Raw genomic sequence first — 26,186 nt, 5'->3', positions numbered from 1 at the left:
ATGCACATGTGTGCATATGGAATGGGTTAACGTGGCCCTTGGAGGCAAACATACGCAAAAAATTGGTCATCCTAGGCCCTACGGTTCTCAAGATATTCACAGAAAACTCTGTACAGTCACTAAATGTACACATAAATGAATTTATTGTATGGCCCCGCATGTAAGTCCACGAAACTTGGCATGCATTCAGAGGGTGTCATAATGATCCTACACTTTCAATTTCGTGCAGTTTTGACCATGTCAGCAAGAGATATTGTGATTACAACACATTTTTTGCTTTTTCATTTTTAACTAGGTGGCGCTATACATGAAATGAGTGGTTATTGGATGGGTTGACGTGGCCCCTTAAGACCAACATACAAAAAAAGGTGGTCCTCCTAGGCCCTACGGTTCTAGATATTCACAAAAAACTGTGTCCGGCCACCTACAGGCCAGTTGGTGTAAAGTAACAAATTAATTTATTGTATGGCCCCCCATGAACGGAATTCCAAACTTGGTGTGCATTTAGGTGTCATAATGATCCTACACTTCCAATTTAACTAAACCTATATGACCGCTTCGCTGCGCTTCCACTTCGCTGCAGTTATAATAATCTTTTGCACAGAAGACACTATGGTGCCCATTGCTGGCGTTTTATTTTATTTGGTACAAGGCCTTCCTACTTGTGCTGAGCGCAGTATACAGTGTAATGACATGACCTACAGCTAGCAAACCTTCCCATAAACTTGTGGAAATGTACCTGACCTTAAAAGCCAAGCCATACCCCAACCATGACCAAAACAAAAGCAAGTTTTCACTTTCACTCCAGCACTTCACTATCTCTAATCCTGCAATAAATATTTACAACATGATCTTATCTGATACTGATGTGATTCTTAGAGGAAGGGTTGAAGGTGATTTCTCACATAGATCTTCATTTCTCAAGGTCATCAAGTACTGTCGATATGAAATGAAACATAACATAAAAACAAATCTGGGGGCATGATTTTAAAATTGAATGTAGCACTGTAGCTGCCTGGCTTCTCTAGCTGTTGGATGCAGCAACTCGAGCTAGGTAGCACCGATTTTTGTTCATTTTATTTCATACCGACAGTACTCCAGACCACCTCCAGAAACAGAGATCTGAATCAGAAACAGATTTTCAAAGCAATGCAAGTTTATTACAACGTTTCATACACAGGCGTAATTCATTGTGCTTTACATAAACAAAAGCAAAGATACAAGTGCAATAGTTAAAATAGTATGTAAAAATAAAGAACATATAATAATTAAAAAATCAGTTAGCAGAAAGCATCTGAGAACAGTTTGGTTTTCAGAGTCTAGACTAGTACTGGCTACAGCTGGGGCACTTCAGCTCCTTAAATACTAAAGTTTACATCATCAAAGGTTTTCTCAGAAGCCTAAATACAAACAGCATGGAGAGTATTTCTGAAACGTATAGAGCCACATAGTTTTCGTCACAACTTCTAGGAATACATGCTAAGATGCATCCACTGCAACAGAAAAAAAAATACAGTAAATATGAGTATCATTTCCACCACAATTAGAAAAAGTCAAATGTCATCAATATTTATGGCTATTGTGTTTTAAATGACAAAGTCAATGAAGAAATAGACAACATATCAGTCTACATGACTACACTGGTCTGATGACAAACATGATTCATTCAAAAACTTAACTTCAAACTGTCAAACCTTTTTCAAACAATCAGATTGAGTGAAAATTGATAGATTGAAATAAAGACATACAAGTATGTATAATATTATGTAACATATTACAGTATGTAGATTTTACAGAGCAATGTTAAAAGTTGAACTTCAAATATTTCTTTTTGTGATATGTTCTTCAATTAAAGTCTAATTAAGATGAAAGTGGAATGTGAATAAGGACTAAAAAGCCAAATGATGTCACCTCATGCGCCTGCAGATAGATTCCCTTCCCATCTGACAGCTTTTCGAAGACCTCTATGGTAAAATAGAAGGCAGTTTAAACAACAGCAGTGTTCTCACAAAACAGACAACATAACTAGGTTATCATATCATAAGTGTCGGTTTGATTTTGGATGGTTTTCAGTGAATATCCAATCAATCGTAACATAATTTCATCTTGCTTTTAGAATGTGGAATGCAGGTGTGTATCTGTGTGTGCCTAACCACAAATGATGTTTACTCACAGGAAAAATAAAGTTATCTTGATTTGACTTATACTGAGAAAAGCAGTGTTTATTTATCATAAAGCATAACATGGGTATTGCAGCCAACATCATGCTATCTCAAATCCTTCTCAATCCCAAGGCTCCATCCAGTAAGTCTTTTCTTAAAACTGAGTCTGTGTGAATATCATTACTGGGATAGATGAGATGGACAGCATTCTGGTGCTTACTGGACATGCACTCCAAGCGCAGCATGAGTGACACAAAGCTCTCCAGCGTTAAGTTTCCTTTTGAGCCATAGCGCAAAGCCATGAGGTTCAGCATGCTATCGCTAATCTGCATACCTGCAAACAGAGACACACTATTGACACAGCTCTCCCAACACTGAGACTGAGCCAAATGTATTTTTTTTCATACCTGCGGCAATCATAGCATTCCTCAGTTCACTAAGGGACAAGTCGCCGGTCTTTGAGATGTCAGTGCGGTAAAAGATTTCCTATCAACGACAGTTGAGTTTCTTTTATAAAACCGTGTACTCAAAAGGCTTGGTATTTCAAGACAACAGAGAACAGAGAGGATCATTCACCCTGTATGTGGCCACTCGGTCCCACAGTCGAAGGAATTCATGACGATTAAGGTGGCCCGTGACAGAGAGCTTCAAGTGCATTAAGGAAGATACCACATCATTACCTCATTATGTGATGAAATAGAATATTCAACATTCAATTATCACTTTTCTACATGATTTCTATGATTTGTCTGGGAAGGGCAATAAAGGCTAGGATACGTCCATCAAGGCAACCATACTGCGACAGGTATCCAGGCCAAAGCCTGAGGAGTTGCCTGAAAGTACAGATAAAGACCAAGACAGATAATTTGTGTTAGACAAAATGAAACTAACAGTTAGAGCAAGCAGTATTGCTTACATAACTCTTCTGTTGCTTTGTGTGCAAAACACTGACAGAATCCACTTTAAACAGGCTAGTGAATACATTGTCTATTGGATCAGATGCTGCAAGAACAACTGCTTTTGGTACAAGGTGTGTGTCTGTGTGTGTCTGTCTGTCTGCGAAATGAGATCTCACCTTGAAGAAGGTTCTCATTCAGAAGCCTCTGTAGCTGCTCTGCATCCACTTCTTCATACTTTTTATGACGGTGAATAGCAATACTCAGTATTCAATATGAAACATTTCACTTTTAACAAGTTCATAATTTTCAATAAATTACCTGGTCTGTGTACTTCTGGAATAAGGTAACCTTGGAGTTGTTGTCATTTAGTTTGTCAGTAGGACTGGGCTGAAGTACAAGCAGATGATAACAAATGTTTGGTCAATGCTTATGAGCAGTATATATTATCAAAGACTAGTGTATCTTAGTTTACCTTCGTAATCGTCCAACTGTCAATGGATTTTTCACTGAAAGTAGGCCATAATGAATGAACAGAAATCAATGTGGATCAAATGGTAGTAATATAATTGACAAACATCAAAATCACAGATGCAGTAAAGCACTTACTCAAGATGGCTGTCTGTCTTGGAGAATGTGGACAGGATGAAGGAGGCCGTCTCATTTGGGTTGAAAGTGGACGGGACAATGATATACTCGCCTGGGTCCAATCTGAAGAACTCCATGACCTCTCGAGCATTCAGGGAAGCTTTTGGATGAAGCTTCAGGCTTCCTCATGAAAAACTCTGCAGGAAACTTCCCCACTCTGCCTTTGTACTGAAGCAAAATGGCATTGTCTAAATGATAGACCCCCCTCCCCAACCTCTTCCTCCCCAGGACACCTTACGATGTAGAGATACAGACAGACATACAGTAGACATAATGCAGACATAAAGATTTTGTGTACCTACCTCAGGTGGCACCTGTTGAAAGACCAAAATGAACAATTAGAAAATCAACAGAGATCTCAAACACTTTGTAAAAATAAAACTGTCATGTACAGCACAAGAGTTGTGTCAAGAAAAACATCAACGCACACTGAAAATTGAGAAGCCAATATTGAAGTTGGAGTCAAGGTGTCTGTTCCTTTTGTCAGACTTCTGCATGAGGGACACGAGTAGGTTCTTGTCGTTGTCATTAGCACATTCACCCTTCAGGGCTTCTAACTTGATGTGATACTGAGGGTTTGTCCAAAAACTCCCTGAGAGACCATTAGAAAACACTTAGAATGCATACTATCCTGTTAAATTCAATGTGCTTATGTAAATAGAATGCACCTGTGTGATTCAGGCAACCACCAGCAGTGGTCCCGGTGACCCATCGTCCCCCGTGAAACTTGTATGTCCATTGACAATCTGTGGATGCATTGAGGAAACCAAGGCTCGTGGAGCAGATGTCCATGTCAGAATAGCTCTTGCAGAAATCCTCCATTGACATCCTGAAGAGGAAAATGAACAAGAATCTTGTGTAACAGTATAATACAACTCAACATGGCAGAGTAATGGAGAAGGAACTTGATTTTGATACCAAAATTCCCCATCGTCACGGATGGAGAGGCAAGCTGTACGGTCCTCTGGACTGACAGTTTGCCATTTGGATGACCTGCAAATAAAAAATATTAATACAGTAAAAAATTACAGTAGATCAAAAATGTGTACTATGGTACCCCAGAGGTGTCATTGCTAATTATTTTTTTGTGTATATCCAGAAAATGTGCGCTAATTTTACTAAATTGTGTCCTCATTTTACTAAATCGTGCTCTCATTTTACTAGATTGTGCTCTCAATTTAGTAGATTTTGCTCTCAATTGAGTACATTGTGCACACATTTTACTAAACTGTGCGCACGTTTTACTAAATAGTGTGCTTATTGTACTAAATAGAGTGCTCATTTTACTAAATTGTGCTCTCTTTGTAAAATTAACCCACTATGATTTAGTAAATTGTGTGCACATTCTCTCACTATACAAAAATGTCTTGCAATGACACCTCCCGGGCTCCGTAATGTTCAGCTGACAATTTGAAAAATTATTGATTTACAAATACCAGTGGAAGTGATGGGACTAATGACTATCCAAGAGAATGAAAATTGTTGCTATTGTTGTTATTGTAGGTGTATTGTTGTTGTTGTTGAAATATATGCAACTGATATGAAGTACAGGCAACCTAGATGCATAATATGCGTAATGCTGCTTAGAATAACCACAATTTGTTGTCATTAAACAAGAAGACATACTTATCACTCCAGTCACCCTTCCACTCCCCTTGGCCCCAGGGGTTGAACAACCTAATCAGTCTAACAGGGCAATTATTACTCATGACCTACAAGGAATAAACAAATGCAGAGAACCAGATTGCTTCATGTTCACAAATACAATATGCATTTATAAATACTCACACAGACAAATAAATATGCATACACTTACACACACGCACACTCATACACAAACTAACATTAGTACCTGCGTAATTCCTGTAATTGCGTAGGCATGGCCCTCCACTATCCCATTAGGCAAAATATTTTCCTGACTGACCCCTGCTGGAGTGCCACAGCCCATGAGGGATTTGGACCGGGCAGCTCTGAACATGATGTCCCAGAGGTCAGCGGGGGCTTCGTTCAGCTTGAATGTCATGTGAATGCCACCTGTGAAGTCCATCAGGGCCTCAGACACGCTGCCAGCGTTCATGTTAGCATAGGAGCCACAAACCCTACAGGAGGGACAAATGCAAAGGACACATGGCTTTAATGGACGCTCTTAAACACAACAACGAGCATCGTAAAGGCAGATAGACCACATACTTGGCATAGGCCTTCTCCATCAGCGCAGCCCAAAACTCATTGGGGGTTTGTGAGTCCACAAATATCAGTCTCCCATCAATTGTTGGAAGCTTGTCATCAATCACCACATCAACCCACTTCCCAAATCTCCAGAACTGAGAGAGAATAAAACTTCAAAAATAATGCTACACAGAAACACATAAAGACACTCTTTAATAACTGACAAAGTCACAAAATGGGTCTAGCAAAGTTTTTACAGTGTGTATAATTGTCTGTATTATACAGCACTGTGTATATTTCAGTCTACTGTATTTTACAGTGCTGTAATATGTCTGTGTAATGCTTTATTCAGCATTATACTGGGAAGTATTTTGTTATGACCCTTATATGTGATAGAGACATACAGTATCCTTTCTACCCTAAAGTGGAAAATTCCTGCATAGTCCTTTTGGAAAGATTGTTCCTGTGGTATAATATGTTTCTTAATGTCATCTTGAAATGTCAGTGCTCCAATAGAGGCAAGAAACCAGCAGTTCCCTACAAACAATAACAGGGAAGATGGAAGCATTTCTTATCCATGGAGGTTGCGAGGTTTAAGGGTAAATCCATAGTATATTTGCTTATAATTATCTGTACCTACAGTAATATAATATAGTGCATTATATGTATTGTATGATATATGATGGTTATCTGCTTGCATCTATTTCATACATTTACTTACCAAGTCGACCTTGTCTGAAGTCAAACCTGGACACTCCTCCGAGAATAAAGCGAGGATCTTTCACCATTATCTGTCTCAACAATAACAAACAAAGCAGCATTAAGATAAACACAAGGCTTGGTTTAGACTGGTTTATTGTCTGTAATATACAATAGCCAAGTACCTGACCAATCCTTTTACCATAACTGCATTTTCTCAAAGAGCAATCTACGGTGTAATCAGTGCTGCACACCAGTGATCAGTGATCTGGTTCACATACCCTTGGTCTTTGCCACACAATTCTTGCCAGCTCATTTTGGTGGAGAAGTCCATCACCAATGGAACTACATTCCGGAGGAAACATTCCATCTATGAACCTAAATTCATTCATGAGACAGTATTGATGCAGCTTTTTGAAGTCCTGATCCAGGAACTTGTCAGGGTTGCTGACAGATCCTCTGCCCTCTTTCTCATGCCGTTCGTTCAAAATATTCAGACACACACCAGGAGGAGGCATTCTAGCAGATGGGGAAGCGTATGTCTGGAAAGATATGGAGAACAACAGTGCACACAGAACTGCAATTATAAAGATGATTAGTTTATCAAAATCTAGTCAAATGACTACAATATATATGAAACGATCTTGTTACCTGTCAGTAAGTGGTGGAGGTTGACTATGCAACTAATCCATTAGGAGCAATAAAGGCAGAGGGCATCACTGGTGTTTATGAAGGTGCTTGGTTTTCCCATAAACTCACAGGTGGCACTCACAATGATTGGTGCGGTGAGTACACATTAATGTTTAAAAATATCCCCATGCACTTTATTGGGGGCCACGAGGTACAAGGGTCACTTCTACAAAGGAACACTTTCTGTCATCTGTGCTTCTTTCCCTGGTCTTTGTGCAGTAGATAGCAGTGTGTATGAGTGTGTGTGCATATGACTGTGTGTGTGAATGTGTGTGTTTGACTGTGTATGAATGTGTGTGTGCGTGCATGCAACAGTGTGAGTGAGTGTGTATGCATGCGTACATGTATGGAGTCAAATAATACATATTTTGTATTATTCCAAAGGGTAACAAAACATGTTTGCCACAACCAAAGAAGGTTTATTTTATTTTCATGTGTTTATTAAAGTAATTCCTCATATTGTATGTCCAAAGTCTTACAAATCAACACAACTGGTGACAGCTAATAGTCCTGAAAGAGTATATTAGAAATCTCTTCTAGAAATCTATATAAGGTCCCAGTATGAAAATTCAACTTCCAGGTTATAAAGTATCATTTTGTATCATTGTATCATTGAAGGAACTCTCATAGAAAATATTTATTTTACTTTCCATGATATGTTATTTTAAAGCAATCAGATGCAAAGCCTATGGTAATCCTCACTCCCTGTAAGAAATGCAATTAAGGCCAACCTGCAGTTACATCTACAAAAGTCTAGTTATGCCAAAGAAAGAAACATTCATGCTTTACCGGTATCTATTTATACACTGTAAAAATATAACATGTTAATCAAACTGTATGGAGCTACTACACATTAAATACCATTCTAAAAAGATAGTTACTGCATGCAGACCTTCAGCAGCCTGAATGTGTTCAGAATCGGAATCGGAATCAGAATCATTATGCCAAGTTGTTTTCTTTTTCCACACACATAAAAAAAAAAAAACAAGAATTTTACTTGGGTGAAGTGGTGTTGATATGCAACTCATGCTGGCCTGATGGCCTCATGCTGGCCCGATGAATACACTGGTCGTATATGGTTAGCCACAGTAGCTAAAAACACTCACAAATGTAAACACATACTAACCCAGGGTGTGTAAATACATACTGTATAGTATAATATGGCCAGAGCAAGAACTGTAGCATTAAAGCACAACATATAAAGGAAAATGCATTGTTCTTCCCAATTCACTATACCATGAGTTCCTTTTTGAGCGTGACTGTTTGGATATAGTATTGCTAAATAAGTGGTTAAGAACATCATAGTAAGATCTTGAGTACAGGAGGTCTTCCTCTTTTTCCTCAACTGAAGCTTCTTCAGGAATACATAGTGAGATACAGCCACTGAAATGAACAAAGAAGATCATTAAGTAACTGCGATAACTAAAAAATGGTTAAATTAAAAAGTTAGCATATGCTGTGTGTGTGTGTGTGTGTGTGTACTGATACTTAACAGATTATGTGTCAGTAAAGTATGTAGAAACAGGATCAGTCGACAGTACGTTTATTATTTATGTGTAATTTATAGGGCTGTCTGGGAGTTTAGATCTGTAAAGTATACAGTAGGTCTCTCCATTACCTCACTCTGCTGAAGGTACATGCCCATCCCATCTGACATTTTGTTGAATATTTCTGTTAAGCATAAGATAAGATATGAGCATGAAGTCATGAAGCAGCTTTCGCTTTCGTTATCATTTAAATTACAGTGTATGTTAAACTACACTGAAATGATTCATACAGAATTGAATTATGCAGGTAAGACAGTGCAGCCCTTAAATCTTTCTCTGAAATACCAGACCATCTTATGTTATCAGTTTCAGTTAGACATAACTAACACAATGCATTACATTAATAGACAGGATTAGATGTTAAAATCCCAACACAATTGGATAGATCTAACCAATCAGAGCAACGCAATATGTGAATCCTGTAGGAAACCAAATTTGACCTAGCTTCCAGGCTATAACGCTACACTCTTAATGTATTAATATGCAATGATAAGTGCTTACTGGACATGCAGTTCAAGCGCAGCATGAAGGACACAAAGCTCTCCAGCGTCAGACGTCCTGTTGAGCCACCGTAGCGCAAAGCCATGAGTTTCAGCATGTCATCGTTCATCTGCACACCTGCACACACAGACACACACACTGTGACAACTCACTCCACGCAGCCTGATAATCCAGCCATGACAGTGTTTCTAGACCTACCTGTGGCAATCATACCAGTCCGCAGTTCACCAAGAGTCAGGGAACCATTTTTTGTTATATCAACACGATTGAAAATGTCCTGTTAAGACACATTGGAGAGGGGTGGAAGAGGGGGTTAAACATGGTTTAACATTGTTGACAACTGACACAGTGTTATCAATGCTGAACAATGTTAAGTGGTAATATTTTCAAACTCAAGCAAGACGACTAGATCACTTACACTATAGCGGACAACTCGGTCCCACAGCCGAAGGAATTCACGGTTGTCAAGTTTGCCTGTGACCGTAAGCTAAATAGTTTGTGGGTTAAGAAAGCAGATGAACCTGCTAATGCATACAGTTCCTGAGAATGTAAAGTTCAATACAAAATAAGCATAACAAACAGTCATAAATTATGTTGTATCAAAGTCTAAAGTAACGCTGAGGTTCAGAATAAAAGATGCAAGTGACAGGATACATCCATCATGGCAACCAAGCTGCGGCAGGTATCGATGCCAAACTCTGGAGACTTGTCTATAAGAACAGAGAAGGAAGCAAAACATTGGGATTCAATCTCACACAAAAGAGAATGTCTATAGCCACCGCAAGCCAATGGCTTACGTCATTTAAAAAATCACAACAAAGAAACACTGTGGCATGGTGGATTATGTGCTTTGCCATGCAGGAGTGTGGACATGCCACGGGTGTGGCTGTGGGTGTGGCTGTGGGTGTGAGTGTGAGTGTGAGTGTGAGTGTGAGTGTGAGTGTGAGTGTGAGTGTGTGTGTGTGTGGGTGTGGCTGTGAGTGTGAGTGTGTGTGTGTGTGTGTGTGTGTGTGTGTGTGTGTGAAGCTCACCTTCAAGAAGTCTCTGATTCAGAAGCTTCTGGAGTCGCTCAGGACCCACCTCCTCATACTTCAGCCATGAAGCAACACACACAAGTGCAACATTTTCACTGACAGTTTCAATACAAGAACTAAGAAAAATAATAGAAAGATACACAATAAAAAGAATAAAAGATACACAATACATGAATAATACCTGATCTGACATCTGTCGGTAAAAGGTTGCTTTGGAGTCATTATCACCTTCGTTTTTACTTGGGGTGGGCTAGAATGATTTTGTAGAGGTGAATTTTCGAAGGCACCTAAATCATCCACTTTCCTGACACAACGTTTACACAGGCTTTGAGTATTCCATCAATAAAGAGCAAGAAACCTTACATGAGAAAAATACTCACCTTCTGAATCTCCCCATGATGAGAGGAACTTTCCCTGGAAAATGTATTACAAAATACATTTTAGAATTGTAAAATCACGATTCAGTTAGCAACACTATGTATAGGCTGCACCCAAAAATTTGATAAATCCTTTAAGCCTAGCTAAAGAGGGCAACTTGAATTTTGCTTTAAGAAATTAGCTCTTACTCAAAATGGCTGTCTGTCTTGGAGAGTATGGCCAAGATGAAGGAGGCCGTCTCATTGGGCTTGAAAGTGGACGGGACAATGATATACTCGCCCGGGACCAATCTGAAGAACTCCATGACCTCTCGAGCATTCAGGTAGTTTTTGGATGAGGCTACAGGGTTCCTCATGAAGAACTCTGCAGGTAACTTCCCTCGTCTCCCTTGGTACTAAAGTATAGGAGCACCGGCTTCATATCACATTTACTCATTGGAATATCACAGAATGACAACCTTAACGGAACTCTCCAAATCCATGTTGGCTTCCCTAGTATTTAGAATATCCTCTAGTGCAGTGGTTCCCAAACTTTTAACAGGCATGTACCCCTGAGACATTATGATCTTCCGGAGTACCCCCAACACCACCAATTGTTAACAAGTTTTTTTTTTTTTTTAATTGTTTTATTAATATTTATTTTGATCAATTTTGTCGAGAATAGTGAATAGGATCATAAACATATGATACAAATCTCATCAATAGTCAACATATGATAGGCCTACAAATGTGCTGAATATAATTATTTTAAATAGATCTGCACCTAATCTCACACACAATTAGGGTTGCCACCTGTGTCTGACAAAAATCCTGGACATTTTGACCATCCAATCAACCTTTTTGTTTGTAAGCAACGGCACCTTTCGCACATCTAAGTCATTCTAAGCGACAATTGTATAGCTAAAATTAGTAAGAATGACAATTTCTAGTTATTTGTTTAGTTAATTGCTTTATTTAATAGCAGAACTTTATTATTTTGTTATATTTTCAACAGTTTTTAGTTGTGGACACCTGGGGGCAGTATTGAGAAAAAAGGGGGAATACATAATGAAGTTCTGCTTTTTTGCTTATGTGGAATAAACTTTCTGTCCTTTCTGTCTCTCCTTGTCCCACACACTCTCCGTCTCCACCTTACCATTTCTAATGAACCTCCACGGTGCGTGCCCCCACCACCACCACCCATGTTATGCTACGTCATTTTTGTAGAGCCAATAAGGCTGTGCATACGTTTATGGACGTAGGCACGCTTCAATTAAACTGAAATACACATTTTGCGCATCATGTACAAAAATCCGGGACATTCAGTGTCCAGGATTTTTATTTTTATTTTCCTGGACAGACCATGAATATCCTGGACAATCAGGAAACTCCTGGACAGGTGGCAACCCTACACACAATCGTCTTGTTGAATGCAGTGATCTTATCTGCTAGGTGCTTGTCTTTGCCTTGTAACTGTGTCCTATGTCCTATGATTTAACTCATTGAACTTTCCAAATATATCGCTAAGATAGGCCAGCTTCGTCAAGAAATGTTCATTAGTGAACGTGCTTGCAGATTCAAACATGCGCCCCCCAAGAAGAGGCTTACTCGAGCTCAAACACGCGACAGCACTTTACCTCGGGAAAGCCACCTTGCCTCGCTGTGAAACAGTAGGCCTACAGCCTTTTGGTCAGCTCCCATCTCCTCTCAAAGTGCGGAGAATAGACACGCTTTTAAGGGCCGGGTCTTGATGAAATTCACCACTCTCACAACCTCGTTCAAAATCTCATTCAGGTCAGGACTAACTAAGCTGCCTTGACACGAGCGCTTCCCTATGAATAACACAGTGCGTCCATTGCGCATCGGGTGCTACCTGGGCCTAGGCTACAGATAAAAAAAAAAAAAAAACTCCTGTTTATCAGTTCGCGCCCCACCTGGCATGTCTCCACGACCCACAGTTTGAGAAACGCTGTTTTACCTCTGTCTCCACTCCACAATAAGTTTTTAATGTGCAGTGCAAATGCGGAAGTTAAGTTACCAACGTGGGATAGAGAAAACGTTTGAAAAGGCATATAACTTTGATATTTTTTCGCGTACCCCCTGAAATCAGTCCACGTACCCCTGGGGGTACGCGTACCCCAGTTTGACAACCGTGGCTCTAGTGCAACTCATAGAACACCAGCAAGCCTTAACAGTTTACACAGACGTTTTAAAACACAACAAAGGTATGTGATTCAATCATATTACTATTCCTATTGCTTTGATATTCAAAGTCAATAAACTTCAGGTCACAATAAAGGTCACAGTATTTCTTACTTATCAGTTATTTCACACTGTGACATGCAGTCATTTTAGCAGCTAAAGATTCAATGTAGAAGTCAAAAAGCATAGTGCCCCAAATAGTTAGAGTGCCATGCAAACTGTAAAGCCATATTTATGGAACTCTGTTCTTATAAACTACCAGCTGTTTAGCTTTAATACAAGAATCCTTCCAAGAGAAACTCATGCAGACCCTTAAAAGGGAGGTAGAGTTTCACCTGAATTCACAAGCCCCTAAAGTCTAGTCTGCTTAACCTGCATACTGACATTACAGTAACAAAACTAAAGCAGAGTTGAGTACATACCTCCGGTGGCACCTGTTTAGAGACAAAAGGGGGAAAAAACAAACAAATGAGCTTCAGAGAGAAATTCCAGGGACTTCAAAAGTATCTGTAATGGGAAGGTGGGACACTTGAACGCACACTGAAAACGGAGAAGCCAATGTGAAGGCTGGCGACCAGTCGTCTGTTCCTCTTGTCGGGCTTCTGCATGAGGGACACCAGCATGTTGTTTGGTCCCTGCTCCGCGGCGCAAGCATCGTCCACAGCGTCCACCTTGATGCGATACTGAGGGTTTGTCCAGAAACTATCTGATGGACAGTTCACACACAAGCACTAATGTTGCAATGTCCAGCTCGTTTGTAACCTATACTGTAAGAGTACTGTGTATTACATTTCTGTTGTGTTCTTGAACATACCCCTGTAATTCATGCAGCCGCCAGCGGTGATTCCAGCAACCCATCGGCCATCGTGAAATTTGGAGGTCCAGTGGCACTCTGATTCTCCATCGAGGAAATCGGGGCACAAACAGCAGATATCCATTTCAGAATAGCTCTGGCAGAAATCTTCCATTGACATCCTGAAGATGAAGAATAACAAACAAGGGAGCTTTATGTAAGTAAGTAAGCAAGTAAATTAGTAAATAAGTAAGTTAATAAATAGACAAACAAACAAACAAACAATCAAATACTGCAAGGTGGTTTTACATGGGATTGAATTTCATACCAGAACTCGCCATCTTCAGCCACTGAGTGGCACTGTTTTCTGTCCTCCGGGCTCACAGTATTCCAGTTGGAAGATCTACAGTGAAAATAAACACATAGTTTTTCTTCTGATTGAGTAACTTTGAGATCATAAGAAATGTTGATATTTCATAAAAGCTGCACAGGCTGTATATACTGTACCCCTCTATTACGTAATGCTTTAAAATTATTCAGATGACCGTAAAGGATTGAATTGGATTATGTTTCTGTCATCAAAGGATAAAAGCTTAAATAGTTGTTAGACAAAGCCTGAGTGGACTGTGGAAAAGACACCTCGGCAAGTTGAGTCGCGTTGTTACGCAATGCCAGATTCTCACAGTACCTCCTTATGCAAATATGCATGCCAATTCTGTCAAGCTACTCCCTCGGGCATGACACACCTCTTGTTATGTTGTACACGGAATAAAAGGTTAGCCATGGTAACTGCACAAAAAGAAAGAGCTTTTATGAAACTATTCCATGATGATCGTGATCATGACTGAAGGTGGAGGCTAATCTTTTACTGAATCGCTCACTCTCACTAATCTCACTCTCATAAAAAACAAACAAGGCAAGCAAAAAAGCCTGACAGGTAACACAACATTCTCTGCTTACAATGTAAACAAAGGGTCGTGTTTTCTCAACCAAACCCCTCTTTAAGGTCAATGTTGCAGGTTGGTGCACACTCTGACAAAGGGCTTGCTGCAGGACTGCAGCACGGAAAGATCCAATCTCCTCAGCCTGTCGTACTGTAGAATGCAGATTTGAGCAGAACTGTCTACTCATTTATGATCACTTGAACTACAATCCATTCCCTGAATTAAGATACAGTTCAAATTAACTAGTTACCATAATTTTACTAATACCTACGGTTCATTGGGGATTATTAATAAATAATAAGATATTTCAAGGCATTGAGGGTGCATTGTATAACCAGTGGAGGTCACAAACCAAAATCCTACAACTTCTGATTTAAGCATGACTTACTGATCACACCAATTCCCTTTCCACTCTCCTTGTCCCCATGGATTGAACAATCTCACCAGTTTCACAGGCTGATTGTTGCTCATTACCTGTTGGGAGCGACACAGTAACACACACTTAGGTTCCAACAGTCATAAATTGTCTGTCTGTGCAGGTCTGACATGCGCTTCTGAAGTGATAAAATCACACCTTGCAGTAGGCCACATGAATAATGACATATTGAGAAATAAAAAATATACCTTAGTGACTCCTGTGATCGTGTAGGCGTGACCCTCCACAATTCCATTAGGTAAAACAGTGTTGGCAGCTGTGGCCTTAAAGTGATACACACACACAAAAATCAAGCCCCATTACAACCAAAAAGCAACAGTTGTTGTGTGACTTGGACATTTCACAATACATTTGTAACAGAAAAAAATAAATGATGAAGCTGATGAAGGTCTGACTGACCGAAATGTCATTTTATCAATAAACCGGCTGTACCATGGAGTAAGTGAGTGTAAGGAGTAGTGGTGGTGCACTTTTCTTTTTTTCTGTTACTCTGAAGTTGTCCTTTTGAAATAGCTGCACCTGCAGTATAATCTATCAAGGTGTGCAGGCTCCTCTCTATCTTCTGACAATACATTTGTAAACATCTATGTGTTCCTTTAATATATATACATTCCTTTAATACATATACAGTGGTTAAAGTGGGATTTGGCAGGTGGGGGAACCCTAAAATCCAGTGTCAGTGCAACGGGGAAAAATGATTCACCGTTGGACAACATATTGAGTATCGTGGTGTAGCAATACTTTTTGGACAAGAATTGCTAGCTTCTTGGTCATCTCTGTACACGCGGAAAATTTACTCACCATTTATTTTAACAATATCATCGCGCTATATCGTTGGTATGAAAGAATATATTTATTATTAATTTATCTGAGGTGGCGGAACTGTGTTCCTCCCCGTCCCCGTCCCCCCACTGTACATACATATACAGTGCTGGCCCAAAAGTATTGGCACCCATGCTAAAGTTGACTGAAAAGAGGAATATAAAATCATCTTTTGGAAATTGATCTTAATGCCTTAAGTGAAAAATGAGGAAATATCTAACCTTTAAGGACACCAATTTTCTTAGTGAATGAATAATGTACCATAAATAAATAAATGTTCTCCCTTAAAATACAGGGGTCATAAGTATTGGCACCCCTATGTTAAATTCCCATAGAGACAGGCAGATTTGTATTTTTAAAGGCCAGTTATTTCATGGATCCAGAATACTGTGCATCCTGATAAAGTTACCTTGGCCTTTGGAATTTAAAAAAGTCCCCACATCATCACATACCCTTCACCATACCTAGAGATCGGCATGGGTGTTATTTCAGTTAGCCTATTAGCTGGTTTGATGCTCATTGAGCTCAATGCAAATCAAACCAGCTAATAGGCTAACTGAAATGTGTGCCCTGGTTTGCAAAGATTTTTCTGGATTCTCTAAATATTTTTCTATACTATAAATGATGAACTCCCTAAATACTTCACCATTTCATGTTAAGAAGCATTAAAATGACATTGTTTTATTTGTCACAGGTTTACACAGAGTGATGAATACCCTTACATCTTTACTTCTAAGAGACTCTGCCTCTCTGGGATGTCTCATTTGCTTTCTTTATCATTACGCAACTTTTTCAGCATTTTGTTACCCGCATCCCAACTTTTTTTGAAATGTGTTGCTGGTATCAAATTCAAAATGAACATATATTTTCATGAAATAGTTAAATTTGTCATTTTCAACATTTGATATGTTGTCTTTATATATATATAAGCTGTCCATGTCATTCACAGGATATACATAATGGACCTAAGTGCAGTGCGATCATCTCACCACTTCTTTGACAAATGATTTGTGGAAAAGGATGAGACAGATTCAGGGGGACTATACTCACTCCTTGAGGCGTGCCACAGCCCATTAGGGATTTGGACTGGGCAGCTCTGAACATGATGTCCCAGAGGTCAGGGGGTGCTTCGTCCAGCTTGAATGTCATGTGAATGCCGCCTGTGAAGTCCATCAGGGCCTCAGACACGCTGCCAGCGTTCATGTCGGCATAGGAGCCACAAACCCTACAGGAGGGACAATGCAAAGGACACATGGATTTAATGGACTCTCTTAAACACTCTTAAACATAAGCATCGTAAAGGCAGATAGACCACATACTTGGCATAGGCCTTCTCCATCAGTGCAGCCCAAAACTCATTGGGGGTTTTTGAGCGTACAAATATCAGTCTCCCATCAATTGTTGGAAGCTTGTCGTCAATCACCACATCGACCCACTTCCCAAATCTCCAGAACTGAAAGAGGAGAACACTTCAAAAATGCTGCTACACAGTAAAATGTCTGGACACTCAGAAGACACTAATAAGTGAATAATGGACAACGTAAGACAAATAATAAGTTTTCTAACATTAATACATTTTATGATTGCTGTGAGGCCTTTAGTGTAATAATAAGCATGAAGGAAATGGCCATTTTAAATAAAATTACCCTGAAATGAAATATGCCTGCATAACCATCCTGAAAAGATTGCTCTGCAGGTATAATTTGGTCCCGAATGTGTTTCTGAAATGTCAGTGCCCCAATAGAAGCCAGAAACCAACAGTTTCCTGGAAACAAACAGAGAAAAAAGTAGAGGTAACTTTGTGAAGTTTTCTTCAAATCTACATGACAAAGACATAATTAGACGTTTACAGAAGATTACTGAGGAGCTGAGATTATTTGACAGTAAGTTTATTTAATACATGCAGGTTAAAAAGTATGTATGTAGCATTTGTTTAGTTAGACATATTTTAAGGCATAATCTTACCAATAGCTCCTTGTCCAAAATCAAATCTTGATACATCATCTAAAATGAATTGAGGATATTCCACCATTTTCTATGGGGGAAAAGACAATCATGGGAACCATTGCGGCACAGTCTCATCAGTCAGATCAATTCCTTATGATAAGGAGGCTTATATGTTCAGTATGCCTGCAGGGCATGTCTTGATGTCATTATTATGGTCTGAGGTAAGCAAATTGTGTGCCTACATTGATTCACAAGATGGTAACTAATACCGTAGGCTACTATTTGTCCACCAACACAAACACATTGTCCCAGTGCACCCACACCATTCTAGACGAAGGATTAACATACCCCTGGTCTTAGCCAAACAACCCTGGCCATTTCATCAGGCTGTAGTACTTCTTTTCCAATCGACCTAAGATCCGGTGGGAACATGTCATCTATGTACCTCATGCGATTAATGTTGCAGTATTGCAGAAGCTGCTCAAAGTCCTGATCCAGGAACTTGTCAGGGTGTTCAAGGGATCCTTTGCCCTTTTTCTTATGGCGTTCATTCATAATATTCAGACACACACCAGGAGGAGGCATTTTGTCAGATGGGTGACGTGGCACTCTAAAGAGAAACAAATAAAAGACAAATAATTAAATCAAAGCCGTAGAAACCATAAGAATGACATACAGAACATAATGTAATCCATATATGCAATAACTTAACTGACCTACTAACAAACTTTGATAATAAATTATTTGCCTTGTATTATTGATGTATACAGACTTGCTATGAACAGAAGACCTGTAGATAGCAGAAGCAGCTCAAAAAAACAACTATGGTTGGATTACCTGTAACAAAGCAAGTGTGGACTGAGGATGAGTGATCTCAGGCGCGACACTGCGAGCGACTGTCAGTGGTCTTTAAATACCTGCTCTCGTTTGCAGCAAGTTTAGGCAGGAACACCCTCTGCGGCTCATGTTCCTATAGTTTGGCCTTTATGTGAACAAGCTCACGCCCACAACATTGCCTCAAAGCACTTTCAGGAGCGAGCATAATAGCACTCCACAGTGTTGCCTTAATGAATACCCTCTTAGTATGGGTTCTCTGGTAAGTTCAAATCAGAGAAAAAGTTTGAGAATTAAGTTATACTGTATTTGTCTCTGCACACAGTCAGTTGCCTGTTAGCATGTATACATCACGATCTACAGAACTACTAAAAACAAGATTTATCATTTGTTGCAAAATACGTTTTGTAGTTTGATATGAGGGGTAAGTCAATGTCAACCTAGATAATTAATGTCATTGCATTCTCAATCAGCAAATACATATTGGAGCAAAAAAGAGGTTAATCTTTGAAATGTTGCCTTTGCCAAACGCGTGTGGTGTAGCCTAATTTTTAAGGTGATGTGACTGAAATGGTACATGGTATATGACATTTGAAAGATTACACTGTCACATTAAAACACATTGACATTGAATTTGGTGTCTTCACCCTGATGTCTGATTGTGGTTTCCCAGAGTAAATGTCAAACATTCATCATCCAATCATCTTAAATCAACAAAACAATTGCTGCCTCATACAAGGCAGATCAGTTTAACCTTTGCGTTTCTAAACACGGAGGCTGCAACAACAACCCATTTAAATTGTTGAGTGAACTGAGATTATAACCCTTTTACACTGCACAGATGCTGGATTATGTAATGGACTGATGTAAAGGGTCTGCACAGTCTTCTCTGTCATGAAGACCTGGAATTAATTCAGATAAACTCTCATTTTTATATAAATATACAATTTGCAGAAATACTACCACTGAGGCTGGCATCACTTGATCTTTTGATATGTGCACAACATTGATTCTTGTTCAACTCGTTATAGCCTTGGGTACAAGTTAGGGTGCCAGGAGATTTTGCCAATAAAGGCGGCACCCTCTGTCAAATTAACTTTGACATTTAACCATTCATGTATTTAATGTCAAATGCAATTGTTCTTTTCAACTGCCTTCAATCTCTTGTAGACTTTACGAGTCATGATAGAATTTTTTTTTTTATTTAGTTCTTTATTATGACCACCGCTAGCGAAGCGTCATCTACTTCCTGAATTTTTGGTCAACGATATCCGGGACACCGAAACACCGGTGCACATGAAATTTGGTGGGTATGTAGCCCCACTAGACTTTTACGGAAAAATTTTGTTTCATCCCCGGGGGCCACTCGTTTTTCCTAAATAACTACCTGAACCGTGGCACTGAGGATGAAGAATCTTTTATGGTATGTTGGTCTCAAGGGCCCACATCAACCTGGCCCATAATCACTCATTTGTGATTTGCACCCCTCCGGTAAAAAATGAAAATGCAATATCATTCTGCTTTAATCACCCCTATCTTCAGTTAAGATGTTCAGAACTGCACCAAATTTTATGTGTATAATTGACCTGGCATTCCCTGGGGGTATGGCAAGTTTCGTAGAATTTCATCCATGGGGGGGTCTAAAAACATTTAGGTTATGTGTACTTTTAGTGACTGTACACTCATTGGCCTGTAGATGGCGGTGCACACATATACACATGCACACACACACAGGTACGCACATACTATCGGTATTAGAATGGCCGATACAAATGACAAATTCAGTAGGATTAAAAGGAAGCCAAATATTCATCATCATCATCATGGCTGCATTTCCAGTATTGGCGATAAGTAGTCGTTTGTCCACTAGATGGCGCAAGCAGGTAAATGTCAGGTTATCATGCAAGCAGTTTAATTTAGTAGTGATTCGAGACCCACGTGGAGTTTATTTAGTTTTATTTATTTGGTGGCATATTCATGGTCCAGCGCATGTAGCCTAGCCTACTACAGATAACCTGACACTTCCAACGCCGACACATCGTGTTGTAAAGCTTTATTAAACAACAAAGTGCAGCATCACAAACATGTCTATTTGAACTTACAGTTAATGTTTTCTAAACAAAGTTCGGGTGGAGCCTTCGGGGTGATTGACAGCAATTAACTCACCCACTGCCGCCGCAGGGTAGGCCTATTTAAGCCGACCTCCTTTTCCATACGTCACATGCTCCGACGTTCGCGAAATCAACCAGTCCGTGTATCGTTTGCCAAAGACAAACATGGAACTGGAAATCCACGCCTCTTCCAGCGATCTGGAGGACAACTTCGTCCCGCCAACACCCGACACCCAGGGCCCTCCGCCCGGTGAAAATAATCCTATCGTTCCCCTGCGCCGCCAGCGTAGGAACCCAGGACACAGGGTCGCCAGAAGGTGCTCCTTTCCTGCCCCGTCGCGGTGCAGTATTTCCCGCTCAGCAGCCTCAACTTCGCGGCAGCACCAGGACCCAGCGCCAGCAAGCGATGACCCTACCCACTGGACAGTGGCTGCATCCGCCCAGCACTCTCCATTCAGCGGCGCCGGCGTTCCGTAGGTCGGATAGGAAGTTCCATCTCCTCCGCCTGCTAACGCCAGTCGGATAGCCGGTCCTTTAAGCTCCCGGCTCCCTCACTTTGTTTTTCCTCCCGGACCAGGAAGCAGGCTGCTCTTTCTGGCATCCGTAGCCGGTTCTTTCCCCGGCCATTCAGCTGGGCCGAAGCACACACCACCAGCCACCCATGAACCGGGCTCGCCCGACAGAACCTTCCGCACCACACGCTTCCAGAGCGCATCATTCCGCTGCTTCAGCCACAGCCACGCCAGCTCTCAGGCCCATTCCGCCCGACTTTCTTCCCGCCCGCATCTCCGCCCAGATTTCGGGTCCAACCCCACTTCTCCAGACGGCTCCGGTAGCGACAGTGTCGCTACTCCCCCACCCTTCTTTCCCTCCCCATCCACCTCCCTAGCCAGGACTCGGTCCAGGGCTGCCCCACCTCCAGTCGTTCCGACGACTGCTCCCTCACTCCCCCCTTTTCCCCCTCCCCTTTCCATTCCGGGAGCCACGTCTGTACTGCACGCCTCAACTCACCAAGTGTCAGTTAGAAGATTCACCTCGCTAGCTCCCCATCTCTCTTACGAGTTAGCGAGCACCTGGTCTCAGCCGGCGCCGATAGCGACAGCGTCGCTATTCCCCCCTAACCCTCTCTCCCTCCCCGTCCCACTTCCCGCGACCCTGTCACAGGTTGCTCCACTTCCGGTCGCGTCAGCGACCGCTCCCTCCCTCCCTCCTTTTCTCCCTTCCCATTTCTTCTCCAGCCCCGCGCTAGACCAGCCCGCAGCAGCGGGTCATCATCAGCACTCAGCGAGTGCTTCGGACCACGACGTCCCGTTCCGGCTGCATAACTATTCTTTAGCCACAGCACAGGCCCTGCCACCGCCTCCTCACGCTGCAGCATTCGAACCACCACCCGTCACAGCGTCCACCAGGAACCTCATCTTGTCAGGTGCAGACGTAGACCTTTCTACCATTCTTCCCTCCCTTCCTATTCCCTCTCATTCCCTCTCGGGGATCTAGTTTCTGGGCGAACTGGTTTTCTCTAAAAATTCTGGCCCAGCATCAAAACCCTGTCATTTCCGAGTTCACCGTGGCGTTTACTTACTACGGAAGTCATCTGTTTCGTTCCCCAGCCCGGCCTTAAAGAGCTGAAACGACTACCTGGCCATCATCGCCCGGTCTAGCGGTATCCCACGGGGGAGCTCATTTCTACACTTATCACCGGCTGTTTTCAGCTAAATCGCTGCCAGAATTGGCCTCTGGAACCAAAACCCCTACTGGGGCGGCGATATGGAGCTCCATAACCGCGTTTTTCTGGGACTTAAGCCATCTTGTCCCCTCTGCAATAGCCCCTAGTCCGCGGTAGGCGGCCGAGTGTCCACTAGTCAACCCCCACCATCAACTCCCCAGCACCAGCTCCACAGCCCCTAAATCCTCATCCTATGTTCCCCGCATCCCGATGCTCGGCAGGAGAAGCCAGAGAAGAGGCGGCGTTCCTGGAAAGGTCGAAATCTGCCGAAAATTTAACCCGGCTCAGTGTAAGCCAATCCTCCTGCCGTTACCTCCGCGTTTGCAGCTACTGCGCAGGCGCCCATGCCAAGTCAGTCTGTTCCGCACTCAAGAACATAAATAAAAAGTTTAAAAAGTACCTCTCTACTCCAATCATTGTTTCTGCTCTCCATTCAGAACTTCAGTCCAATCCAAATAGGGAATTTTGCGACTATTTGACTTTGGGGTTGACGCATGGGTTCCATCCAGGTGTTTTAGCAAGACCTACAGAGTCTTTCGTTTGTAAAAACCTACAATCTGCAGTCAAAGATCCGGAGGTAGTCACCTCACTCCTAAGCAAAGAGGTTGAATCTGGTTTTATGATCGGTCCGTTCACCAAGCCTCCATTCCCAGTCTACAGGATCAACCCCATAGGCGTAGCTACTGGCGCAAATACTCAGGAAAAAAGAGACTTATCATCGACCTCTCAGCTCCGCAGAATAGTACCACTCCCAGCATTAACAGTCTGATTCCACTAGAAGAGTTCTCGCTGCACTACCACTCCGTCGACGACGCTCTGATCAAAAAGGCAGGTAGACGTTGCTGGCTAACTAAAGCGGACATCACCTCAGCCTTCAAAGTCATGCCCATTGATCTCGAATTCTGGCACCTCTTCGGAGTCAAATGGCATAGGAGATACTATTTTGCAGTTCGCCTCACCTTTTTTGATTTTTGATACGCTATCAGAAGCCCTGTGCTGGATTCTCCTAAATAACTATAAGCTCCCATTTCTCGTTCATCTTCTGGATGACTTTCTAGTAGTTATCCCCCATTCCTACCCACCGGCCCTAGGCATCTCTACGCTAATTGACGTATTCAACAAACTGGGAGTCCCACTCTCAGAAGAGAAGACGTGCGGTCCCTTATCCAGACTCGAATTCCTCGGCATCATTTTAGATACCGAAGAATTCTCTTCATCTCTCCCCAAAGAGAAAAAAGACAGAATCTCTTTACTCTCAGTCATATTTTGTACCGCTATGCGGTACATCTAGTTCACTATTGCTTACCTACAGGGGTAGGAGGATATATAAACAATAACCCAAAATTTTATTTTCTTAATTTGATTGGACCTGCAAATGAATAATTCAAGAATTCACATGTTTGCAAATGCATAACCCACTTGAAAATACTTACATAACTTTGTGATTAAATGTAGTTGTTTTTTGTGAAATGCCACTGACATGGAATTTGGCAATAAACATCTTGAACAATTTGGCTTTTGTTCCAGTCTAAATGTCAATCTTGCCATGACTTGCACTTTTGTTCCTACCCCACATCTGGGATTTTACTGAATACCTCAATGCACTTTTGGTTGGTAATCATGTCTATTCATCTCTATTTTCTTTGTTTTTATTTTATTGTATCTGTTTATTCTTAACTGCACTCGTAGCATTTTCAAATGCTTTTACACACTGAAAAGGCAACAGGCCATAAAGCAAACCATAACCGAAGTTAATGGAATATACTTCTAATATAAATTAATTGTAAAATAAGCACATGTATTAATATCAAACTACAAAACACAACCTTAACAAAAAGAATGTGAAACAAAATTCTGGGAGTAGAGTGTGTAAATCTCATCTTCAGAGCGAAACCTAAAGAGAGCATGAGGCCATGCTCAACATCTACTCATACACACACCTTTTTTTAATTCCTGCATCAACAAATAATATGCGCAAGTCTACTTAATTATTCCTTTGGCAACTATGGTAATGGAGAACAGTTATTCTGTTTCTTATTAAGGCAGGTTATCCAGTTGTGTGGACGGCATGATGGCTCCTTCAACACCTCAGTGAATGCCACTTCAGTTGTTTTACAGAGGGGTTTTAGGGCACATGTGATCTCCAATAAGTAAATGACAAGTTAATATAACATAAAAGATACATTTGTAAACTAATCAGTATACTAACTAGATGTACCGCAGAGCGATACAAAATATGACCGCCGCCCAGTCCAGCACATTTTTTCCACAAAAATAAATCACGCTGAAAGGCCTATATCAACGATCAACGAACCGAACAGTGAGTAACTGCTGTGTGCTCGTATTCACTGAGACTTGGTTAAATGACAACATTCCGGACTCTGCTGTACAACTGGAGCAGCTAGCATGCTATCGAGCAGACCGGGCCATTGTAAAGGGTGGAAAATCACAAGGAGGAGGAATCTGTGTTTACATCCGTGACGAATGGTGCCGGGACACTGTAGTAGTATGCAAACACTGCTCACCACTGGCGGAGTTTATGATCATAAAGTGCCGTCCTTTTTACCTGCCAAGGGAAATTACTGCGATTCTGCTAGTAGCGGTATACATCCCGCCTACCAACAATAACAGCGATAGGAACCGCGGCTCTTAGTGAACTGTACCAGGCTATCAGTGAACAACAAGCGGCACACCCAGGCGGTTTCACCATCTTCGGCTGGAGATTTTAACCATGCAGACCTTAAAACTGTTTTTTTTTCAAAGCTACACCAGCATGTTGATTTTCCAACAAGAGGAGACAACATCCTGGACCTGGTCTACACTACACACAAAGGAGCATACAAAGCCACCCCTCCCCCACATTGGACTTGTCACTGTTATGCTAATGCCGCGCCACAGGCAAAGAGTGAAAGCAAACAAACCGGGTTCGCAAGCAGGTAAAAGTGTGGTCTGAGGGAGCCTCTGATGCTCTGCTTTGACACAACAGACTGGGACATGTTTAAGCAGGCAGCCACTTACAACAATCAGACAGACATAGAGGAGTACACAGACACTGTAACCTCTTACATCACCAAGTGCATTGATGATGTGACCCACACAAAAGACATCATCATCACTCGGGCTAACTGGAAGCCATGGCTAACAGGGGGATGTCCTCAGGCTGCTGAGGGCCAGAGACAAAGCCTACAGAGCTGGGGATGAAGCTGGCATGAGAACAGCGAGCCAACCTGTCCCGTGGCATCAAGGAAGCAAAAAGGAATACACTCACAAGATAACCACCCACTTCAAAGACAGCAGGAACGCACAAAGCCTATGGCAGGGCATTCAGGCCATCACGGACTACAAGCCCAGCCACAGAGCTGTGAGAGCAACATCCCTCTGCTCAACAATCTGAACCGTTTCTTTGCTGCTTTGAAGCACAAAGCAGCACTTGCCCACAGAAGACCCCTCCCCCTCCACACGAGCAGCCCCTGTGCCTCTCTGCCGACAGCGTGAAGAGGACACTTGCTGCTATCAACACCGTGGAGGCAGCAGGCCCAGACAACATCTCAGGTTAGATGGCTGAAGGACTGCGCTGAGGAGCTTAAGGATGTCTTCACAGACATCTTTAACACTTCCCTGAAGCAAGCCATCGTCCCATCATGTTTCAAAGCTGCTACCATCATACCT

The 26,186-nt window shown here is 41.6% G+C and overlaps 2 protein-coding genes across 2 annotated transcripts; both read right to left on the bottom strand.

Moving 5' to 3' along the window:
- Window positions 1-1,316: 1,316 nt before the first annotated feature.
- On the bottom strand, window positions 1,317-7,092 carry LOC125284411 (calpain-1 catalytic subunit-like). Its single transcript, XM_048228347.1, is given in 21 exon segments — window positions 1,317-1,493; window positions 1,912-1,964; window positions 2,383-2,496; window positions 2,570-2,648; window positions 2,739-2,807; window positions 2,940-2,995; window positions 3,238-3,295; window positions 3,380-3,448; window positions 3,534-3,567; window positions 3,668-3,801; window positions 3,803-3,874; window positions 4,009-4,020; window positions 4,135-4,298; window positions 4,375-4,535; window positions 4,625-4,699; window positions 5,333-5,418; window positions 5,559-5,805; window positions 5,897-6,030; window positions 6,294-6,412; window positions 6,597-6,666; window positions 6,856-7,092. Coding segments are annotated over 21 exon segments (2,070 nt in total). The 3' UTR covers window positions 1,317-1,466.
- Window positions 7,093-7,688: 596 nt separating this feature from the next.
- On the bottom strand, window positions 7,689-18,929 carry LOC125284084 (calpain-1 catalytic subunit-like). The gene is made up of 22 exons (XM_048227820.1): window positions 18,684-18,929; window positions 18,195-18,456; window positions 17,865-17,934; window positions 17,546-17,664; window positions 17,219-17,352; window positions 16,950-17,124; window positions 15,266-15,340; window positions 15,030-15,115; window positions 14,026-14,100; window positions 13,719-13,879; window positions 13,444-13,610; window positions 13,327-13,338; window positions 10,913-11,118; window positions 10,727-10,760; window positions 10,528-10,596; window positions 10,344-10,401; window positions 9,967-10,022; window positions 9,731-9,799; window positions 9,511-9,589; window positions 9,313-9,429; window positions 8,883-8,935; window positions 7,689-8,647 (listed from the first exon to the last, which is right to left on the bottom strand). Exons 2-22 carry the CDS (start codon window positions 18,429-18,431, stop codon window positions 8,621-8,623), a joined length of 2,079 nt encoding a protein of 692 aa, XP_048083777.1. The 5' UTR covers window positions 18,432-18,456; window positions 18,684-18,929; the 3' UTR covers window positions 7,689-8,620.
- Window positions 18,930-26,186: the final 7,257 nt, after the last annotated feature.

This window comes from Alosa alosa, chromosome 19 (genome assembly GCF_017589495.1).
Source record: "Alosa alosa isolate M-15738 ecotype Scorff River chromosome 19, AALO_Geno_1.1, whole genome shotgun sequence".
Taxonomy (NCBI): Eukaryota; Metazoa; Chordata; class Actinopteri; order Clupeiformes; family Clupeidae; genus Alosa; species Alosa alosa.
This window is presented reverse-complemented; position numbering and strand designations above follow the sequence as displayed.

Bases quoted from the DNA above. Each gene is read 5' to 3' on its own strand.
- LOC125284084 (XM_048227820.1), bottom strand. From the start codon at position 18,431: ATGCCTCCTCCTGGTGTGTGTCTGAATATTATGAATGAACGCCATAAG. The intron at 15,116-15,265 runs GTATATTTTTTA...CGCTCCCAACAG, and splicing joins CGATCACAGGAGTCACTAAG to GTAATGAGCAACAATCAGCC. The intron at 13,880-14,025 runs GTATGAAATTCA...CTTCATCTTCAG, and splicing joins GCTGAAGATGGCGAGTTCTG to GATGTCAATGGAAGATTTCT.